At 40.6% G+C, this 19,631-nt stretch overlaps 1 protein-coding gene across 1 annotated transcript in view; it reads right to left on the bottom strand.

Annotated features, from left to right (window-relative positions):
- ITGA9 (integrin subunit alpha 9) overlaps window positions 1-19,631 on the bottom strand; it is a 230,686-nt gene that overhangs the window by 43,475 nt on the left and 167,580 nt on the right. Inside the window, exons 19-23 of the mRNA XM_049817094.1 lie at window positions 12,779-12,865; window positions 11,274-11,353; window positions 7,884-7,973; window positions 5,044-5,152; window positions 2,209-2,316 (exon numbers count right to left, since the gene is read on the bottom strand). Of these exons, the coding sequence (XP_049673051.1) occupies window positions 2,209-2,316; window positions 5,044-5,152; window positions 7,884-7,973; window positions 11,274-11,353; window positions 12,779-12,865 (474 nt within the window). The remainder of the gene's footprint in view (window positions 1-2,208; window positions 2,317-5,043; window positions 5,153-7,883; window positions 7,974-11,273; window positions 11,354-12,778; window positions 12,866-19,631) is intronic.

Below are 19,631 nucleotides of genomic sequence, written 5' to 3' on the forward strand. Positions count from 1 at the left end.
AGAGGGGCAGGAGGAAAGAGAGGAGGATGCTTTTCCTTTTACAGTAGTAAGACTTGGGAGACATGGGTTCAGTGCCTGGCTCTGACACAGATTTCCTGTATGACCTCAGGCAAACCATTTGGTGTTTCAAATATTTATCTGTAAAGCAGGGATAACCACTATTCCAGACAGGATTTGCTTGGATAACATTTATTAACATGTCAGAGGTGTTAAAAAAGTCATGTATTAGACTCCTGCTGACCATATACCCAAAATCAGTGGTTGGAATGACACCCAGAGTATGCCAGTGTATCATGCAGACATCCCTCATAAAACCATACTTGCCTACTACCACTCTCCAGCCTGCAATGCAAATAGGTCTCACAACAGCAGTTTGAAATTTTTACAAAGACAAACTGCAAAATAGAAGAAAGATGTCAAATAATGTGGGGGGAAACGCAACCTATTGTTGGGGAAAAGGGATACAAACCTGCAAGTATTTATTAGCACAGTGCCTAAGACCACACTACCCAGCTGGACTTTCTTTAAGTAAGCCATCAGAGGTACAACAGCAATGAAAAACAAGTGAAGTGCAAGGTTCAAGGTTTTTGCCTTGTTTTTCTAACAGCTATTCAAAACCACATAGCCCATCCCATCCTTGTTAGTGTAACTTAGGGTCTTGTGTAGAAATGATGACAAACTATGCCTGGAAATTAGCCCTTGCCCACTTGGTGGGTAGTGTACACCTCCGCTAATTCAAGCATGCAAACCAGGTGTCTTGTCTAAGACAATTTGCCCAGACTTCTGGAACAGTCAACACAGAGAAACAAGCAATGCCTAGAATGAATTCATCACACCCTAAGTTAGATGGGCTGAGTTTTCTATTCCTCTCTTCGCCATATAGGAATACATAGGATGACTGACTTTGGAGAAGGCACCAACATCTGGGCAGACCAAATCTCTTAAGGAGACTCCCACCTCTCTGCTGCTGCTGTGAACAGATGCACACCCTCTCCCACAGCACACAGAGACCAGGGAAGGGACAAGGAAATGGGTCATGATCCTTTGACAGGCAATGTCTCGAAGGAAAGGTGATCTTCTGCGTGTAAGGTTGGGCTAAATAAAACATTAAAATATGAGGCCATGGAAAGTGAGACATAGGCTGGAGAATTAATTCAGTCTCGTTGGAGAATTGACTCAGTCTCTACAATACTAGTGCCTCATACAATATCCCAAATCTGTTTCTCAGTGATTCTGTCTTTAGTGGCCATCTATAAGCCATATATATATATTTATCTCATACCTTTCAACAGCACAAATCTTGGAAACCTGCTTAGAAAGGTCTTATTGCATCTATATTTACACAGATTCAGTGACACCATTACCCGCGTATGAGGGATGGTAATACTTTTCAGCCAAAAGGCTAGAAAACTAGCTAACAAGAAAGAAAGTATACTTCTTTTCAAGTAGCCTCACAAAGCCAGATTAGTCTGAATTTCAGCAATAAATTTACCTCAGTATTGAGGTTTCCCTCACTTGGCCACCACAGTATAAATGATGGTATTTTAGTGGTTTAACAAAAGCTTTGAAAGTAATGATTAAATATTCAAAATGAAATCTAAGAATGTGTCTCCTTTACCACAATTCATTTGGATTTTCTTTGTAGTTGACACAAAATCATCTTTTGAAAAACACTGCATTGAAAGAATAAATTTCTCTGTTACTTACATTTGTTAAAAGAACAATCAAAAAGAGCAAATTATAAGAAAATATCTATAGAATAATAGATATTGATAATGTATTCAAACCTAGCTAGCATTTTTGCAGATAACCACAGAAAAAAACAGGGAATGTGAGTCAGCTTGGTAACACATCCTGCTGATATTACATACACCATTTATTCAGGGAGGACTGATTAAGACTCAATCCTCTTTGGAGGTGTGACTCAGGGAAGTGTTCTCAACATTTCCTTCAGGATTAGCCTGACCTAATTTCACACTGCATTGTAGGAAACCAGGAACACACAACCAGCTGCTGGCCCTAGGTGAGGAACAGCAGTCAACAGTTGGAGGGGCTCAGCTACTTATAATGATCTGGCCACAGATACAAAGGACCTTTTATTATCTAAAAAAGCAACTGACTCATCTAGTTCTGCTGGACTTCTTTTGTTTCAGTCATCAATAGCTCTCAGTGCCTCTCTGGGCTCAGAACACATCATAACGTACTCACCATCATTTGCTGAACATGAAATATTTCAGCTCCAGTGGCAGAGAGGCGGTTTGGAAATGAAATGTCAACAAAAGCTCCAGGGAGACTGCTTGGTCCAGCATTGTAAACCTATACAACAAAGTTGAATATAAATGTATAAAAAAGAAATAAAAATAAAATTACATATATGACTGCTCATAAATGGGAAACTACTATAGAACCAGAGCTAGGAGTATAGGTAAATCTGAAACAAATTCAAATACTATGCAAGCTTTTCAATATCTTCAGACTAAGACTTCTTCTGTAAGGATCAGGATGAAGTCAAAGGTTTAGCTTATCTAACAGTCTTTAGGCACAGCTCATATATCAAGTGAGAAGCAGTTTTGCAGGGTAATTGCCAGTCATCAATACAAATAGCATGAGACTACTACCTTATATACAGAGACACTGTTAGTACTCTTTGAGTGTTTTGGTAATACCATCCAGAAGACTCTAAGAAATATTGCTGTCTCAGTTAACATTCTCATTTCCATCTGGTAACCACTGCATTAAATTCTGCATATGTTTTCCTTATGGAGCAGAAGCCAAAGTAATGATGATTGTGACTACCGGACTGCGGGTTTGCTGAGTGAGTTGCCAGGAAATGCATGTGAACAACTTTCATTCAAATTCTGGGGTTTCCAATTAAATGAAACTCTTAGTGGGAAATATTGGCTTTCTATCACCCCCCGCCCCCCAAATTTTCAACAAAAACTCAAAGAATTTCTAGTCCACCACTGAAGTATATCAGGTGAAAAATCAAAAATTTGTGGGTTTTGCTGAAAAGAAACAATCCATGGAAAAATTTCAATGAAAATAAGTTTTCATGTCTATCTACATTTTTTTATTAGGAAAAATATTTCCTGGTTGTTTCTAAGAACACATATATAAGTGCATACAGTAAAAACATTAAGCCCATTACTCAGACAGTCTGTCAAAAGTTGTAGCAATCAGTTGTTAATTAGGTAAGGTACAAATATTAAAACCAACAGGTTTTAATTCTCCAAACACTGTTTAAATTTGAAGAAATGCCTGACTCATAAAGGCAATCGGTTCACAATGCCAAATCCTTACAAAAACCCTAAGGCTCCAGACAGGGGAAGAAATCCTACTACAATGGAGCATGATAAACGCTGCGTGAAATACTAATACAATGTTGCGTGTTAGACATTTAAAAAAACTTGATTATCTCACTGAGATCAGATATAAGAGTTAATGCAGAAAAGACATTTTCATTGCACATCTTGTTACTTTCCCAAAATCATGCATAGATCTGTTTCCTTATTAACACTGGACCTGGTATAAATTTTCACATATAAAAACTGCTATAAAGCCCCATATTTTTGTAAATCATCTCTTTTTCTTGGTTAAGAAACTACTACTTTTCTCTGCTGGAGAAGTTTAATAAATGACAGGCAAATCATTAAAAACAATTAAGCAGTGATACAACCCATGCTTTGCCCATTATGAAACTCTACCCTTTCTCTCTGACACACACAGTTATGAGGTTTACCACGTTACTGAAGAGCAGATCTGTGACTTGTTACAGTATAATTTTCTACTTCTATATGGAAAAAAAATCATTAATGTTGCAACTTGTAAGGGTGTGCATGAGACAAGAGGATGGGGCAGGACAAATGGTGGCTCTGCCAATATAGAGATTCTCTCTCCCTTATATGTTATCACTTTGTTTTATTGAAAATATGCATCTAGTCAAAGCATCAGTACCTGTGTTCTTTATCTGTTTTTAACCAATAACTGGCTATGAGGGGGAGGGAGGGGAAGACTTACAAACCCTCAAGAACAAAATCAGAATCACAAGAATTAATAGCCTGGTTCACAAAAGCTTTAATGTCCCGAAATCCTGCTTTCACTCCTTTTCGGTAAATAGCTAAGGGCACTGCATGACAGTGGGGGCTTAATTGCTCTGGACCACAGCCTGTCCACGGAGGCAGACATGTGTTATTCATTATGAGCTGAGTGGCATCCATGCCTAGGAGAACAGAAAGGGGGAAAAAGGCGAAAGACTATTTTTCACAATAAATGATTCCCCCACCACTGCATGATTTATCATTCCCTAGTTCCATCTAGCGGTCAGAAAGGATTTGAAGCGCTTGCAATAGAGTCATGGTAGTGAGACAAGTTCATTTTGGCTGCATCACAAGAGTTTTTTATAATAAATCATCCATCTATTTTGCCACGTCAGGAACCCATCTAACTGCCATGTGAAGTGTAATCTATAGATAATACTTGAATAATACTGAGATCTATGAGACATTTAATGAAACCTTCTCACACCTGTCTTTTTAGTGTCACAGTCTCTTGCCTGTACTGTACTCTTATCATTAGTGCTATAAACGTTTTCATACCAGGGCATTTAGCAAGTCTGAAACCCTTGCACGGGTATGTGTTTGTTCTCATGGATAAAAGCTGCCACTCCTCTGCTCAATGACCATGCCACTGAAAAGAATTACTCCTCCCTTTTGAACTTGTGACTGCATCCAAGATGTGGCACTTGAATAACTAGAGCTCTTTACTTAGCATGTGATGAAAGGTAAAAGAGAAACAAATGGTAGCAGTTTCATTCCTATGGAGGTGAGATGTCCTATTTGCAATTCTTGTTATAATATATTCAGATAAGGAAATATATACTATCCCTGCATGCTGTAAATATGGCATCCAATCAAGAATGCATTGCACAGCGTACTGTGATTCAGAAACATGCGCCAAAGCCCATACCACACTCAGAATAAAAGAGATAGAAAACCAGAATGTGCTGTCAGGCAGGAAAGCAGTCAAAATAAGCACCAGTTTTACCTGCAGTGTGAAGTTGAGAGACTGGAAAAGGCATTCGTGGTTTTCCAACTGAACAAAGTTGGATGCTTCCACAGAATCACCGTAGAAAAATGAAGTAGGGAAGACTTCTCTGAAAGATCAAGACACAGATTTAGTAAGCTGCATTTGTCACCAAAATTAAATATATTTATGGCAAGCTGAATTGCACCCCTTGCTTTCTGGTCATGTGAGATTCTATGGAACCTATTACTTGTGATTTGATTTCCTCTTGACAGCACTAGACTATACAAGCAGCATCTCAACTGACCCGGGTTAACATCGCATCTTTGAAATAGACTTCTTTCGATTACTTATCTTATTTCTTTTTCTCCTTTCCTATCACAAAACCTCTTCTCCAGGGCCCCCTGCCATGGATGATTTGTGCAAGTCCTATAGCTTGTGTAACACAGGAAATCATTGCACTTCCAAGTTAATCTGAAGGAACAGTTACTAATAGGAATACTTTCAGTTACATATTCACTAAAGTAACATTTCAATTTTATCTACCATTTACAGAGCATTGCAGGAATAAACACTTCTTTAATTATCTGAGCTTTACTACCTTTATGATTAGCAGATGGTTGAAGGGAAGAGTAGAGAGGGATATAACGTGCTTTCAACTACAGTGGCACAGGCCAAGTCTCCTTGACTACTCTTATCACAAAGTAAAATGCAGTAAGGTTTTATCAGAAAGACTTGGAAGCACAACACAGTACCTGGAAATTCTGCAGAAGAGGACTAAGAGTGCTTTAAGCATCCTTTGTGCCTCCTTCTAATCTCAGGCTGCTCCACTGGCTGGAAAGGGTCCTGGTGTAATTTCAGACAAACCTTGGTGAGGGACTGCCTAAAACTCTGCTTCCTTCCCAGTCTGTCCTTTTGAGTCAAAGTTTTTTGAGACAGGATTTTAAGCCTGTTAGGGTTATATATATCCTATACACACATACACATCCTTTTTTCCCGCCTGCCTCCTATGCCAGGGATTGCTAGGGGGAAACAGTGAGAGACAGATTTATTTCTCCCATTTACAGCGTTGTGCCAGAAGGCTCCTCCCAAACATGGTACAAGCCCTTCCAAGCTATTTATGACTAAGGATGAAGTTTGCTCTTGTAGACTCAAATGCAGGATAGCTAATAAAAATCAGCCTTAAAAATACACTGTCCAAAAAAGAGTATTACTAATATTACCATGCCTGGGAATGTTGTGCCCTCCAATAAACCCAATTTTTCCTTGGTAGTTGGACATTTCTGTGAACTTGAATTAACTAAGCCTTTTCTATAAGAAAGAAAAAATAATCCACATAGTCAGTTGGGTGGAGCTTATAAATTCAGAGACCTTGTGCTTAAAAAAGTACATTCTGAAGAGAAAGAAAAGAGCCCAATTTTTATCAGTTTTTTTGGCATGCAGTATTCTGTAGGTGACAAACAGAGATCTAAAGACAGAGAGGAAAGCCTTAGTATCTGTAAAGCTGTACAAAAATCCATCTGTATCAAAGCATCAAGAAGCAAGGGATACAGAGTTAAATTTCTACACTATCTGTAACAATGAAAGCATTCAGAAACTTCCAGAACACACTGTTGAGACTGTACTCTCAATATAGAGGAGACTTTTGTCCTTGCTAGTCAACTTGTGAGGTCTGACAGTGCTCTCCTCTGAGCAGGCTCAAGCATATCTTCTACCGGTTCCAACTATTGTGGCAGTAATTAAGAGATTTTATTTCTATGCAACAAGAGGGGAAGTCAGCCTTATGTGGTAAAACCCAGACTAGGCCATGCATCTGAGTTCACCCAGCTCTTCTTCAGCCAAATCACACGTCAGTGCAGGTAACTTTGTTCCTACACGTGTAGCATGCTGGTCAAGGGCATCTTTGACTTCTACTGATGCCAACCTGCACTGGTCGTTTAGACAAAATGTATTCCCTGGGGGTTGCCATAAATGGTGGCTAAAACAGACACTGACCTCTTGGGGACACTGCTGATGAGTTTTTGCTTCCCCAGCTCAGGAATGAATGTCAACTTTTCAGTCTACACGGATGCTAATTCACCTCCAGTAACCAGGTCCCCCAATTGCAACTCCAGCACTGTCTATGCTAGAGGATGGTCTGTCTGGTGGGACTGACCACAAATCTTTCATTCTAGACTTAATATTGTAATGCAGAAGTGGAAGGGAAGACCCCTGGGTACAAAGGCAGGAACTTGCACATGTGCAGCCCCAGGGAGAGGACCACATCTATGTGTTAAACAAGTATGCCAGTCAAAGTGTGAGTGATGTTCCTCAGTTGGTATTCAGACTCCTTGCAGATGAGGGAGCAGAGGGAGTGGGAAAATGAACAGAAGCAGAAGCGAATTCTGATTGTGAAATTAAACAGAAAGGCAAACAGCTAGACTCCACCAAGCTCCTTAAAATCCCAGAACATTTGACCCTGACCTTTGGCCCGGTGATTCTCAAACATATCCTTAAAGACATACCCTAAGGAACAAGATGTGATTTCTCTTTTTATTTTAAGTTCCATCATATCTACAGAATCACGTGCATTCCAATATGATCACTAAAATACCTACTATAAATGTGATGGTAACTAATTAGCATTAGCTAGACAGGAGTGAGAAAGAGGTACAGTGTTGGAATGAAAGGCATGACAAATAAAATTCCCAGATAATAAAGGAGGCTGTCTGTATTTCCGGAGTCTGGGAAACAGGGAAAAAGCAACAGTCTGGCTACATGTAAACAAAGAGAAGAATTCAGTTTTTCACTGGAAGAGACTCAAATGTTATTGTTAGGTTTATTATTATTTGTGTTGTTTTCATTTGGTGACTGGTACTTACCCATTGATAGATGAGTCCACTTCATGCATCAGGGGCACCGAGAGGGTTAGAGTATTATCATGCAGAGATTCAGCGTGTTCTAGGTTTCCACTGTGCCAGAAAGGAAAAATAAACATGCTGTAAATTGACAGCCTTTGCAATATATCACACAGTTTCACAGCTACCATCTCTCTGCCTTGCACTCTTAGCCTCTCTATTTGAGTGATGTCAGCTCTCCTTAAGAAGCCTCTTAAAGATTAAGAGTTACATTTGTTCACCCACATCGGAGAGGGCACACACATAAAGCATGTGTTTTGTGGCTGCTCCTCTGTGGCTGTGACATGAGCAGGCTCACACCAAAAAACCTATCTTGGAGCAATGTATGAATTCAAACGGCAGTGCAAAACTACAGCAGCCATCATACGTAGTGGAGAGAAAGAAGGACATTTAGACTCCAATGCAAGGGTTCATTTTCTCCCAGCCTGACTGTACATCAGTTTGGGAGGGATACGCACGACCCACAGAGCGTCTTGACTCAGTAAATGAAACTGTGCTTTCATTGTACCTGCATTGTACCACAGCACCAACTTGGTGCCACTACAAGCAGCTTTTTGGGTGAGACCCTCCTACTGAACTGGCCATAACCTCTCAGCAGTTGCAGCCCCTCTTCCTCTACTTAGTTGACAAAATGAAACGACTTCTACTTTACATTTTCAAAGGCAGTTGCCTCAACTGGTCAAAAGCAGAAGGAGGAAAGAAAAGTGAGCAATCATCTCATTTGAGTCAATTTATTTCAGTGTGAAAACTTATGTACGAAGTCTGGGAAAGGTTCCTGAAATGCATGTCCAACACGCAAACTTGTAATTATTCTAATTCTGATATGGTGAGTCTGCTTGGAGGGTGACAGCTCAGAAGACCAATTCTGAAGGATATGTTACATAAATTTCCAATTTCTGCAGCAGTGACTCTGGAATCACTTTTGCCTTGCAGTTCATTGGATTTACTCACAAATCAAACTGGCAAAACAAAAGAGAGGACCCTATTGATTTAAGGACAGTATCACTGAGGCAACAGCAGGCAGTGACATCCCAAGTGATACCATGCAGATGATGAGTTACTCAGATTACAAAATCAGAGCCGGCTGGCTACATACATGCATAGATACAGCTCAGCTTTCTGCAACTGACACATTGGCCATGTCTGCTAATAAAACTATGGCCCAAATGGAAAAAACCACAAACTTTCAGTCCCAGGAAAAAAATGCTTAATAAAAGCTTTTCCTCTGAATAGGCTCAAAGAAGAGTCCAAAATGGAGATGTTTCTCATCCAACACAAATACTAAGATACCACAGTGGCAAGCAGAATAAGCAAGTAGATTCTGTACAGGGTTCATGGGTATGTGCTTATCTGATTCAAATGGAGCAAAGGTACTGTCAGAAAAGGGGAATATAGCTCAGTGAACCTAGCTGTAGAAAAACAGTTCATGCCAGGAAGCACAGAAGGTTTGTTGGGGTTTTTTTGTAAACAAAAAGACTAAACGTAACATAATGTTTAGTTCTTTCTCCAATTGATCTCTCCCACTACTGAACCAGTCTCTTGTTACAGATGCTACTGCCAAGTTTGCAGCTTCAAGGGACAGGCTTAAGTGGCCACTTGAAGGGCAATACTTACTTTCCCATGACAGCATGGCATAGCTTCTCTGCATCCAGCCATTTCTGCCAAACTAGCTCCAGTTTTGTGTGGAAACAATGTGCCCACTCATTGCAGTCTGGCCACAGCACAGACATTTCCTCTGCATTTCCTTATCACTCGCTTTACCCCAGGGCTTCCTGCAACTCTTGTGGTAGAAAGATTTTATTACACTTACTTGACAGCGAGGGAATTGAGCAATTTGCCCAAAGTCACAGAGAAAATGAGGGAAATCAGCACTGGGACCTGCACGGTTGTCTTTGGAGGTTCAGCTAAATCCTTCAAAACACAACTGTCCTCCCACCCATCCTTCTGAAATGAGAAACTTTCTCTTAACTCCTCTGAGCATTCGTACTACGTGTACAAACTACTATTTATTTCTTTGCTCCATCTAAAGGCATTGACTAACCCTTCTCACTGGTAGGGCACAGAAATCTGGGGAGTGAGGTTACAGAGGAAAGCCCTGTGCTATCCATGGCAGGGAAATGAGTGGTACAATCTGGAAAACACTGGCCGGACAAGTTTAAAGTGGTGCTGACCCATCTTTGCACCAGCTAGCATTCACCTAGCAGATACTGATGCATCTTCCTGACCTAGAAGCATCATGGAATCATGTGAACACACAATGAACTTCTCCTGGAGAATAGAACTTCTCTAACATGCAAGACATGGTCTTGCCTCTGTGATGCGAGATCTCACTTTCAGCCTTTCATACCAGCCCCACATGCTGCAGGATCTTGTTCCCACCTACAGCTGTTACTGCAGGGGAGGACTATGCCTTATGAGACCAGTCACTCAGCAACTGCTGCATCTTGTCTCTCATATCCAGCCAGTCAGTGAGGTGTGGTCAAATTGGGAAGGAGAATTCAGGCTAGAGATCCTGACTTTGACACGGGAGGGTATGAAGTTGGCCCACTTACACAGTAAGTGGAATCGGGAACCAGTCACCCCCCCAGCATGTCAGAGCAGCAGTTCATGGCCCAGGTTAATGCAGCTGTGCTACCGTCAGTTCCCATACACACCCTGACACTGCTTGTGACTGAATCACCTGCGGAGTCTGCTTCTTTTTGGCACATCATCTTAGGAGGCACAGAGCACGCGTCACACCTTCTACTCTGCCCGAGATAAAATCCCTGTGCATGCATATTTGGCATCACCCTACTTCAATGCCTGCTCCAAGTGCCCTTGGGGAAGTACCCTATTCAGCTGTTTCACGCAGTCTGTCAGCTCACTGAAGATCCAGAGGAGGCAAAAATAGACATGCAACTTTGGAAACTGTCAGTGAGATCCCTGACCATCTGATGAAAGCATTTCTCTTTTTTGGTTTGCATCCAAGCACGCTTATTTCATTCAAATGCTGGAACAAATGGGTCTGCCTGGTGCTGACTGTCAACTGCAGCTGAGCTGAGCTTGATACGGGGCCCAAAGGGATGGGCACAGAAACACAAGGGCCTTCCAACTGAGAACACAAAATGCTCCTTCAGAATTGCAATTGCCTGGCAAAGAAAGCCTAAGTATCATCCTACCTCATTTTTCAGGAAGCTGGATCACATGGTTCCTCTGTATTACCAAAATATATGCATTTAGCCCCAGTAACTTAACCTCATTTACTACACATACACCTGTCTACAACTAATACCACATCACTGTCAAGCATATGCAATGCCCACTTCATACGACAAAGAATATCCAAGTCATCAAGACATACAAAGGTTCCCTTACCTTTGGGCAGTGACAAGGAAGGTAAGCGTTTCTTCTTGCCCAGACAAGTGGCTTGTGTCAAAGATCACACTGAACTCATACTGCGCAAAGAAAAAGCGGTATTTAGAGACACTGTATATTGCTTTAAAATGTATTTATTCTGAAACTTCACATATATTTTACTGGCTTAGCTGTACAAAAGTAGGGTATTTTGATACATGCTAGAGAGCTTCCTCTACTGTAGAGTAGCTTTTAAATCTTTACAATTGTGTCTCTGTTCAAATACTGGAGAGTCCAATTTTTCATTGTGAAAAGGCCTTTAGTAGAATTGCCATTCAAAGATTTTCTTGAGGAGATTATCTGCCAGGGGAAGAGGCTTCCAGTATAATGGGATCACTACCTAAAACTACCTCAGCACCAATCTGTGTGTTACTTGCTGGTGAAGAGATCGTTTGGAGGAATAAAGATCACACCATAAACCTGCACAGAGACTTGGAGCAACCAGCACAAGCTAAAGCAGCATTCAGGCCACCCATCATAATGGATAAAATCAGGTCCTAATTTTGAAAAGAGAATTTCCTTTGATGACCACTGTAGCACTACATTAACTTCTCCATGAAACAACTTTTCTACCTAACTCCAAAACAGTTTTTGGCCAAGTGAAACAGTTTCCAAATTCATGCTAATTTCAATGGCTTGCTGAAAAAAACCTGAAGATAACCCAATGATGTTATTCTGAAGCAAAACTCTGAAATTCTTACATTACAGATACTATTTTGCTACTGCATTTATTTTTCCATTCCATTTAAAATCTTTTTAAATATTTCAAAAAAGCATGTTACAGTCAATAAAACACATAAACCAAAAAATTTTATGTCAGGTCAAAGGATATGTGAATTCAAATGAAAAGGATTAGTTTTTGAAATTGAAATTTTCTGAAAAATTTCAGACTCATTGTGTTCAGATCATCCTGAAGTTATTCCTCATCTTCTCACCTTTCTGGGTTGGTCATTTGTACAGCTCAGTTTAGTGACAGACAGAACCCAGCTGGATTTCTAAAAATTATGAGAGAGTTCATCTTCTATTAGTGAACAAAATCGTCTTTAAAAGCTACCAGGAGACCATAATATGAAAAAGTCATTGAGACATTTTCATTGTAATTTGTACAAATTCAGTTGCACTTTATGTGACAGAAGACAAAAATAAAACCAGAATAAGGCAACATAAATAAGACAGAGAGCCCTTTTCTAATTTTCTGCAGAGGAAATATGTAAGTTTTTCGTAGCTGCAACTCTTGCATCATTTTTCAAGAGCATTGTATTTCAGTGCACAGGGTACTGTCATTGGCTCTATCTGGTGAGAAAGAGGACAGCTACTTTCTGTAACTGTGAAAGGCTTGGATATCTGGGCTAGAAAGCTACAGAAAGTATCACAGACGTTTAACAGAGCAGTTGCCTTTCCAGCCACTCCTTGGAGACAGAGATGAACGGACCATCACTCTTCAAATGCAAGTATCACAACATTACCCTAGATTTCGATCTCATGAAAGGAAATCCCACACTGCACTTGAGGAAGTCTGACTCCAGCAACTCACAGGCAATGCCCAGCTCCTCCTGTAAGAAAATAAAGACGACCATGAGATGATAGATTTGGGGAGAAAAAGGGGATTACTAAGAAATACCATTGTGACAAAGTGTCGTAGAAAACTAAACATTTCCCACCATAGCACTGTTATTTCCAGAAAACTAGTACTCATTGAGTAAGGAAAAGTGCAGTGTTGTACTTCCTTACTCCACCTCAGTCAGACCAGCACTGCAAAGAAGACAACCATCAGAACATTGCTCCAAGAGACAGACCACAGGGAAATACTGCATGACTAAACACATTAGAGTCAGGGGATCAGCCCAAGTTCTTGGATAACTCAGACCATCAGTTGCTCCCTCTGTTTATTAAAAGACAGCTTTCAAATGGTCCAAAATACAGGTTCTCCAAGGTAGTTTTTCCAGGTACCAGTATCATAAAGAGAGAACTGTGGTGGGTGACGGTGACCAAACCATGCCATGCACAGATGCTGGAGAAAGCGTTACTCTGGTCCTGGTGTCATTCACTGCCCTGATCTCTTTCTCTGGTCCAGAGGATGAGCCACTTTGGTATGGATCCCATCTTTCTTTAGTGATACAATGGTGGCATAGATGAAGTAGAGGGATGAGCCTCTCCTCATGCTAAACATTGACAGATTAAGAACACTGTCATTAATAGAAATGAAAAAGGCTAGAGCAGCCCTATCCTGCTCAACTGGTGACTCCACTACAACAACAGAAATACTTCTGTTGAATGGAGAGTGTTTCATTGCTCCACAAAACAAATGTCTGGCTCCAGGTTAGCACGTTCTCATCTCCAGATTATCAGGGAACATTTTTATAGTCTGTCACTGTGGACAAGTTCATCTCACTAAACTTTAGGAATGGGATTCAGCTCTTGAATCTGATATGCACTTTTAGTTGCCTACACAGAAAGTGATTGCTATGTGATCTAGGTGTCACTGTTCCCATCATAGTCAATGGATGTAGAAAATGTTTCAGCAGACCAAATGCAGATGTTTCATTTAGACTGGGCTGAATACCTCTCCAGGCCCTGGTATTGACTAGATCATCACTGAAGCTATGGTATTGATGTTATGCAGCTACAATATGAATGCCTAAATTTAGACATCTGAATCTAGAAATTAACTCTACTCTTAAACATGTAGCTGAGAATCTCTTAGCTACAGGACGTATGATTTATTTGACCTGTTTTCAGTATCTACAGCAGTTTGCGAAGGCCAGGCTCTGTCTCCTTACGTACATTTCCCAAATCACTTCAAATATGAGTTCTGCTTTAAGTATGCACTTAAAATTTACATGAGTACCATTCTCAACTGGAACAAGCACATGTGGAAGTAGCTTCCTAAACCATGAACTCACTGTAAGCATCTCCAGGAAATGCCCCTCTGCCTTTCACATTCTGACCCAAGCACAACATTAGTGCTCTATAGACGTTACTATTACCCTAATTATGAGTCTGACAGCATTCAGATTCTTGATCTTTTAACTGTTTCCTGTGATTTCTGAAAGACAAGGTCTCCTTTATCTTCAAAATCATCGTTCAAAATCAGGTTCAAATTTCATTTATAGAAAATTATAGACCTAAAGCTACCTTTCTTATCTGACTCAGACAGTATTTCACTGGTTTCATATGAAAAGAAAATAACGTTAAGGAGAAAATTAATGCATGCTTGGAGATGCTTGATGGCATGATATTACTCCAGTACTACTCAAATACCAGAGCAGTTGCCTCCACATTCAGCTTTTTTATGGATTTGTTTCCTTGCAATCTTCAGTAGGCTTCTATTTCCAGAAATACAAAAGATGGCACTGCCCAGCAAATCAAACATCTAGCTTCAGTTGTACAAAGCTGCTGTTCTCATATGCTGTGTTAGATTTTCTCCTCCATTTAACACAAAACAGCAGAACAAGTGCTTCATGGGTGAAGCATTGCCTTCACTTGATTTTTCCTCTTGGCAATCTGGGAGGTTCTCCAGTTTTATGAGAGTGATCAAGTGAACACAAACTCTGAGCAGCTGCGTAACCAAATGAAAAATTTCATAGCTGTTTCCTCTGGGAACATTCTTGGTTCTGTGTTGTTCAAATGTCCCTTGCTGTCTAACTGTGGCAACCTATGAACTCTCTTTCATCAACTCACAGCCTCTGTTCATTCAAGAGGGGTTTCTATTTACATAGCTGTCTGGTGGTGACGGTGACCAGACAGACCCAAGAGGCTGCCTCCTCTCCTCAAGGCCATATCCCTTCAGAGATCTCAAAAAACCAGGATAATAGAAAGAACTCTCATCTTGATAATGGAAGAAGTGCAGTACTTCTTCATTTTGCATGTTGCCGGCTGCCGCTGCCTGCCTTTGCAGCCCTGATAGCAGGCAGGCAGATGGCAGTTGTTTTATAATGGGCTGTTAAGGAAATGACAGATAATGTTGCATTGGCTGGTTTTGCTGTTGTTGCTTGCAACAGCTTAATGGACACAGTAAGATTGACTTGAACGACCTTCTGGCTTCATTAGCATACATTCAGTTTAATGACTAATATTAATACAACATTATTGAAGTTTGGATTGGACATTAGGAAAAGGTTCTTCACCGAGAGGATGGTTGGTCACTGGAACAGGCTCCTGAGGGAAACCTGTCAGAGTTCAAGGAGCATCTGGACAATGCTCTTAGTCATATGATTTAGTTTTAGGTAGTCCTGCAAGGAGCAAGCAGTTGGATTCAATGATCCTTATAGGTCCCTTCCAACTTGAGATATTTTGTGATTCCATTAATGCTGCAAAGTCAAATTGTTCAATGCTAGGGAACAGCAGAAATAGGTTTGCCTGCACCACACTGGTTCAGCCTTCCACACATTTCTAAATTACACAGGCTACCCAGAAAACTTTTCCCATGGACCCCTTGCCTTGCTCTGTGATTAGGATGGAGAAGCTCAGCTAACGAGTAAACATTTTGTTTTTCCTTCACTGCTCACTGTCTGGCTTCAGGCTAATTTATTTGCAGCACGCACTGTTTGAGAGAGAGAAAAAATTGTTTCTTCATGGGGTTTCCTATGGTGTTCAGCTCTGTAACATGTGGGCACTCTGTAAGCACTAAATAAATTCAATCTTCACACTATTCCAGCAGGCTTAAGGGTTGGTGCTGTCTTATCTAACAAATAGGGAACAGAAACAGCGCAACTCAGGGCTTACAGAAATTTTGGATGCCACTTCTCACTGATGTTAGGTAACACTTTTAGTGTGCAATGATTCTCTATGACAATATAACCCAGCTGAGAACCCAGCTTATTGCATGAGTTTCCATAGCATTTTCTAGTCTGCTTAGAAAACATAGCCAAAGGGGTTGAAATCTTCCCTTCCAATGAGACAGCGCGAAGCTTTATCTGGAAAACTGTTTTCTTTCTGAAACATTTCACAGCATTTCATATTCTTAGGAGAGTCAATCAGATAAATAGCCAGCTAATTAGCCAAATAGCTGTTCTATTACTGCATAACAAATGCAGACCTGGGTATGAGAAACATGAAGCTCAGGCTGGCTCACAGTCTGTTTCTCAAAGTCCTTTATCACAGAAAGAAAAGTTCCTGATAATTATAACACGAGCAATGAAACAGTCAAGTTTGAACTCCATTATAAGGGACACATGGGAAACAACTCAACCCAAATTCTGCAGCATAATCCTGTCAAACATAATCTCTGGCGTATGTGATTGGGGGTATAAGCAGAGATGTAACAAAATGGGCTTACTTCCAGACATAAGTGTTTTGAAATGTAAATATTATGCATGGTTTCAACCAAGTAGTGCAGGAAGTTGGTAATGATCATATTAATATAGTGCCTAGAAGCAGCAACCTGGGAATGTTGCTATTTGCTAACTTTGAGACTTGAGAGAGGAGAAATTTCAGCAATGGTCATGTTCTTCCCCAGTTCTTCCCATCTCTCTGCTCTTTCAGATATTCACCTGGTGCACCACACAGTCTGCACTGGGGGACACCAGTTGTTTCCTCCATGGGCAAATTTGGTCAGTAACTGTCTCAGCAGAAGCAGGCAGCTGCTGAACACGGGAGCTCTAGGTATATCTGACTACAGGCTGACAACATGGGATGTGCCTAGGAGCAATGTCTCCCCTTATTCTTGTCCCTAACCCACACACTACATGATGTCAAGTCCTTACTGCCCAAAACAAGTCAGATACCTGCCAGAAGAAAGTAAGGTGCTCACAGACTAATTTTTTTAATAAAGGTAAACAAGCTAGATCAAGCTGAATGCTTAAAACAATGCATTCGGCTTGGTCTAGAAAGCATTTCAAAATGAGTAAAGCATTTTAACATGGATGGAGTGCTGGATTATGGGATCGTTATCTTACCCTGGAATAACTCACGGGCAGTACCCTTTTGCTGGCTTCACCTAGCTGATTATCTGGGGATATAAAACATTGAACTACTCCAGATTTTGCTCTTTTCCTATCACAGAGATCATGACTGGACTGCAATTGAACCACACGTTTTTCAGGCCACATAAGGTAGGTCATCAGTAAGAAAATAGCTTGTCAGCACTAGAACAGGTCATACCATGTAAGTCTTTCACTGCATGTATTTTGGCATTTAAAAAGCCTGTCTTCCCTTAATAGCATTTGATGGGCCCAATTTTCTCATGGTACAAGGGCAGGACCAGTGCCAGCTGGAGCACTAGACTAGATTACTTCAGGTATGATCCTGTAAAAGGCCCCTTATTTGAGCTGAACCCTGCTCCAAAACAGCTGCTTTTTGTTGCCCCTCCTCCTGAAACAAATATTTTTAGAAGATTTCTTAAATATCATTTACTATGACCTTGAAGGGTCCTTTTCAACTTGGTTAACTGTCAAATCTAAGACTTAAGAAGGAAAAGAGAATGTCTTAAGAAAACAGTAAGCAAGAACTGCTGGTGGAAGAAAGGTTGCCTGGCTCTGGGTCAAACACAAGTCACAGGTCAGAGACTCTGCCTCTGGGAAGAGTGTTCATGTTGACATACCTATGCAACATGTTGCTCCTAATTGAGCTCCCTCTTCCTGAATGCAGATGACCAAGAACGGCCACCATCTGTGAAATGGCATGGCCCAAAGAAGGACATTGAAACTTCCTCAGCTTCACCTTGACTTCACCTGATTTTCAAATCAGATCACATATGTTTTTTTTCCCAAGGGAGTCTTGCATAGCTTGTATGTGATGACAATGATCAGCCGATACACCCGAACCCTTCTCTGCCTCACTTATGTCCAGCCAAAACCCTCCAACCTTCCTGAGCCTGCTCTGGCAGCTCATATAATCATGTTCTGTTTTTATTTTTCCCCACCCTTAGGGTCATTCATTTCTTCCCCAAAGGTAGAACAGCTCTTCTGAACTGATGCTGGCGTCAACCCAGAGTCATCAATACGCTTCCTTAACTTGCTCCCACCCCTCATCTCCACCCATGACTGGTTGCAAGCTCCTTGCCTCAAGCATCTCCTTAAGTAATCTCCCCCAGCCTGTTAACTCCCCGTCAACAATCTCCAGTACCAAGCTTTTATCTATCTGACAACTCTTCTATCAAATTATGACTATCAGCAAAAGCAAACTAATATAAAAGTATAGGTCACTTGTTAATTTTGCACTCACCAGTGCGCTCTCAGAGAAGGTGTTAATTCAACTATCCTAACACTCATTTATGGCCTGCTAGCTCTCTGCTTTTCTAAGCACATAAGCTACTAGCAGATACTACATCTGAAATGTCAACAGGGAGATGCAAAAGAGCAATACTAAACTTGCAAAAGGATGTGTCAGATATGGCTCTAACTTAATTTTTTAAAATAAATTCATACCAAGATAGTCAACAGAAAGTTATATTAACTTCTGAACTTGGGGTAAGTTCAGTACTGCTCTCAATACTGTTGATGATGTGTGCCAGAGTTGACTTCACCCTTTTAAATACTCTTCTGATTAGCTGTTATTTTTGAATGGATTAAAACCACCAACGAAAGGCACTGAAAATATCTTCATTGCAGAATCACTAAGATAATCTCTCTATTTTTTTACAAGGAAAAAACCCCAACTTGTTAGAAAACACATTTACCAGCAGTTTATATTTCTCTTTTCTTTGCTATACTCAAATTAAAGGTTTTTGTTACTGTTTAGACAGAAAAAAGTCTCCCCTGCAAATCCTGGCTACTAGCACATATACGCCAGAACAGAGGAGAAAATGTCCTGGAAGCCCTGATAATATGTTGGCAGAACACTCCTGTTTTGAAGATGTTGAGAATTTATTCAACTTTTTTTTTTTTTTTTAACACTGCTTCACATTTTCCAAAGGGTACAAAAGAATAACGACAGGAGTGAAAACTGAGGAACCCTGCACTTGTTGCCAGAGCCCATACTCTTGTTATTGCTTTTCTTGTTACTGGTTTTCTTGTTCTGTAACGCCTGTCTGTGAACTATTACACTTGACATTACAGGGGACCATGAACAGTATCCTCATCTGAGATGTCCTAAAACAAAAACACTAAGAAAATATCTCAAAGGAGGGCTACCTGCACTGTCCACTTCATGCTATGCTAAGTCTCAAAAGTTAGATACTATGCATCTATCTACTATATACTCTCCAGTATATAGAGTTTACAACTAATTCTCCCCTCTAGTTAATTGGAAATGTGGGTTCTCTGACCTGCACCAGGGTTAGAGACTTACATCAGGCACTGGGAAAAATACAGTTTTGCTAAATTTGTACAGTTTTTCATTCTCATCATGGACTCTGACTTCAAGCACATACTTCTGTCT

This window comes from Accipiter gentilis, chromosome 14, assembly GCF_929443795.1.
Source record: "Accipiter gentilis chromosome 14, bAccGen1.1, whole genome shotgun sequence".
Classification (NCBI taxonomy): Eukaryota; Metazoa; Chordata; class Aves; order Accipitriformes; family Accipitridae; genus Astur; species Astur gentilis.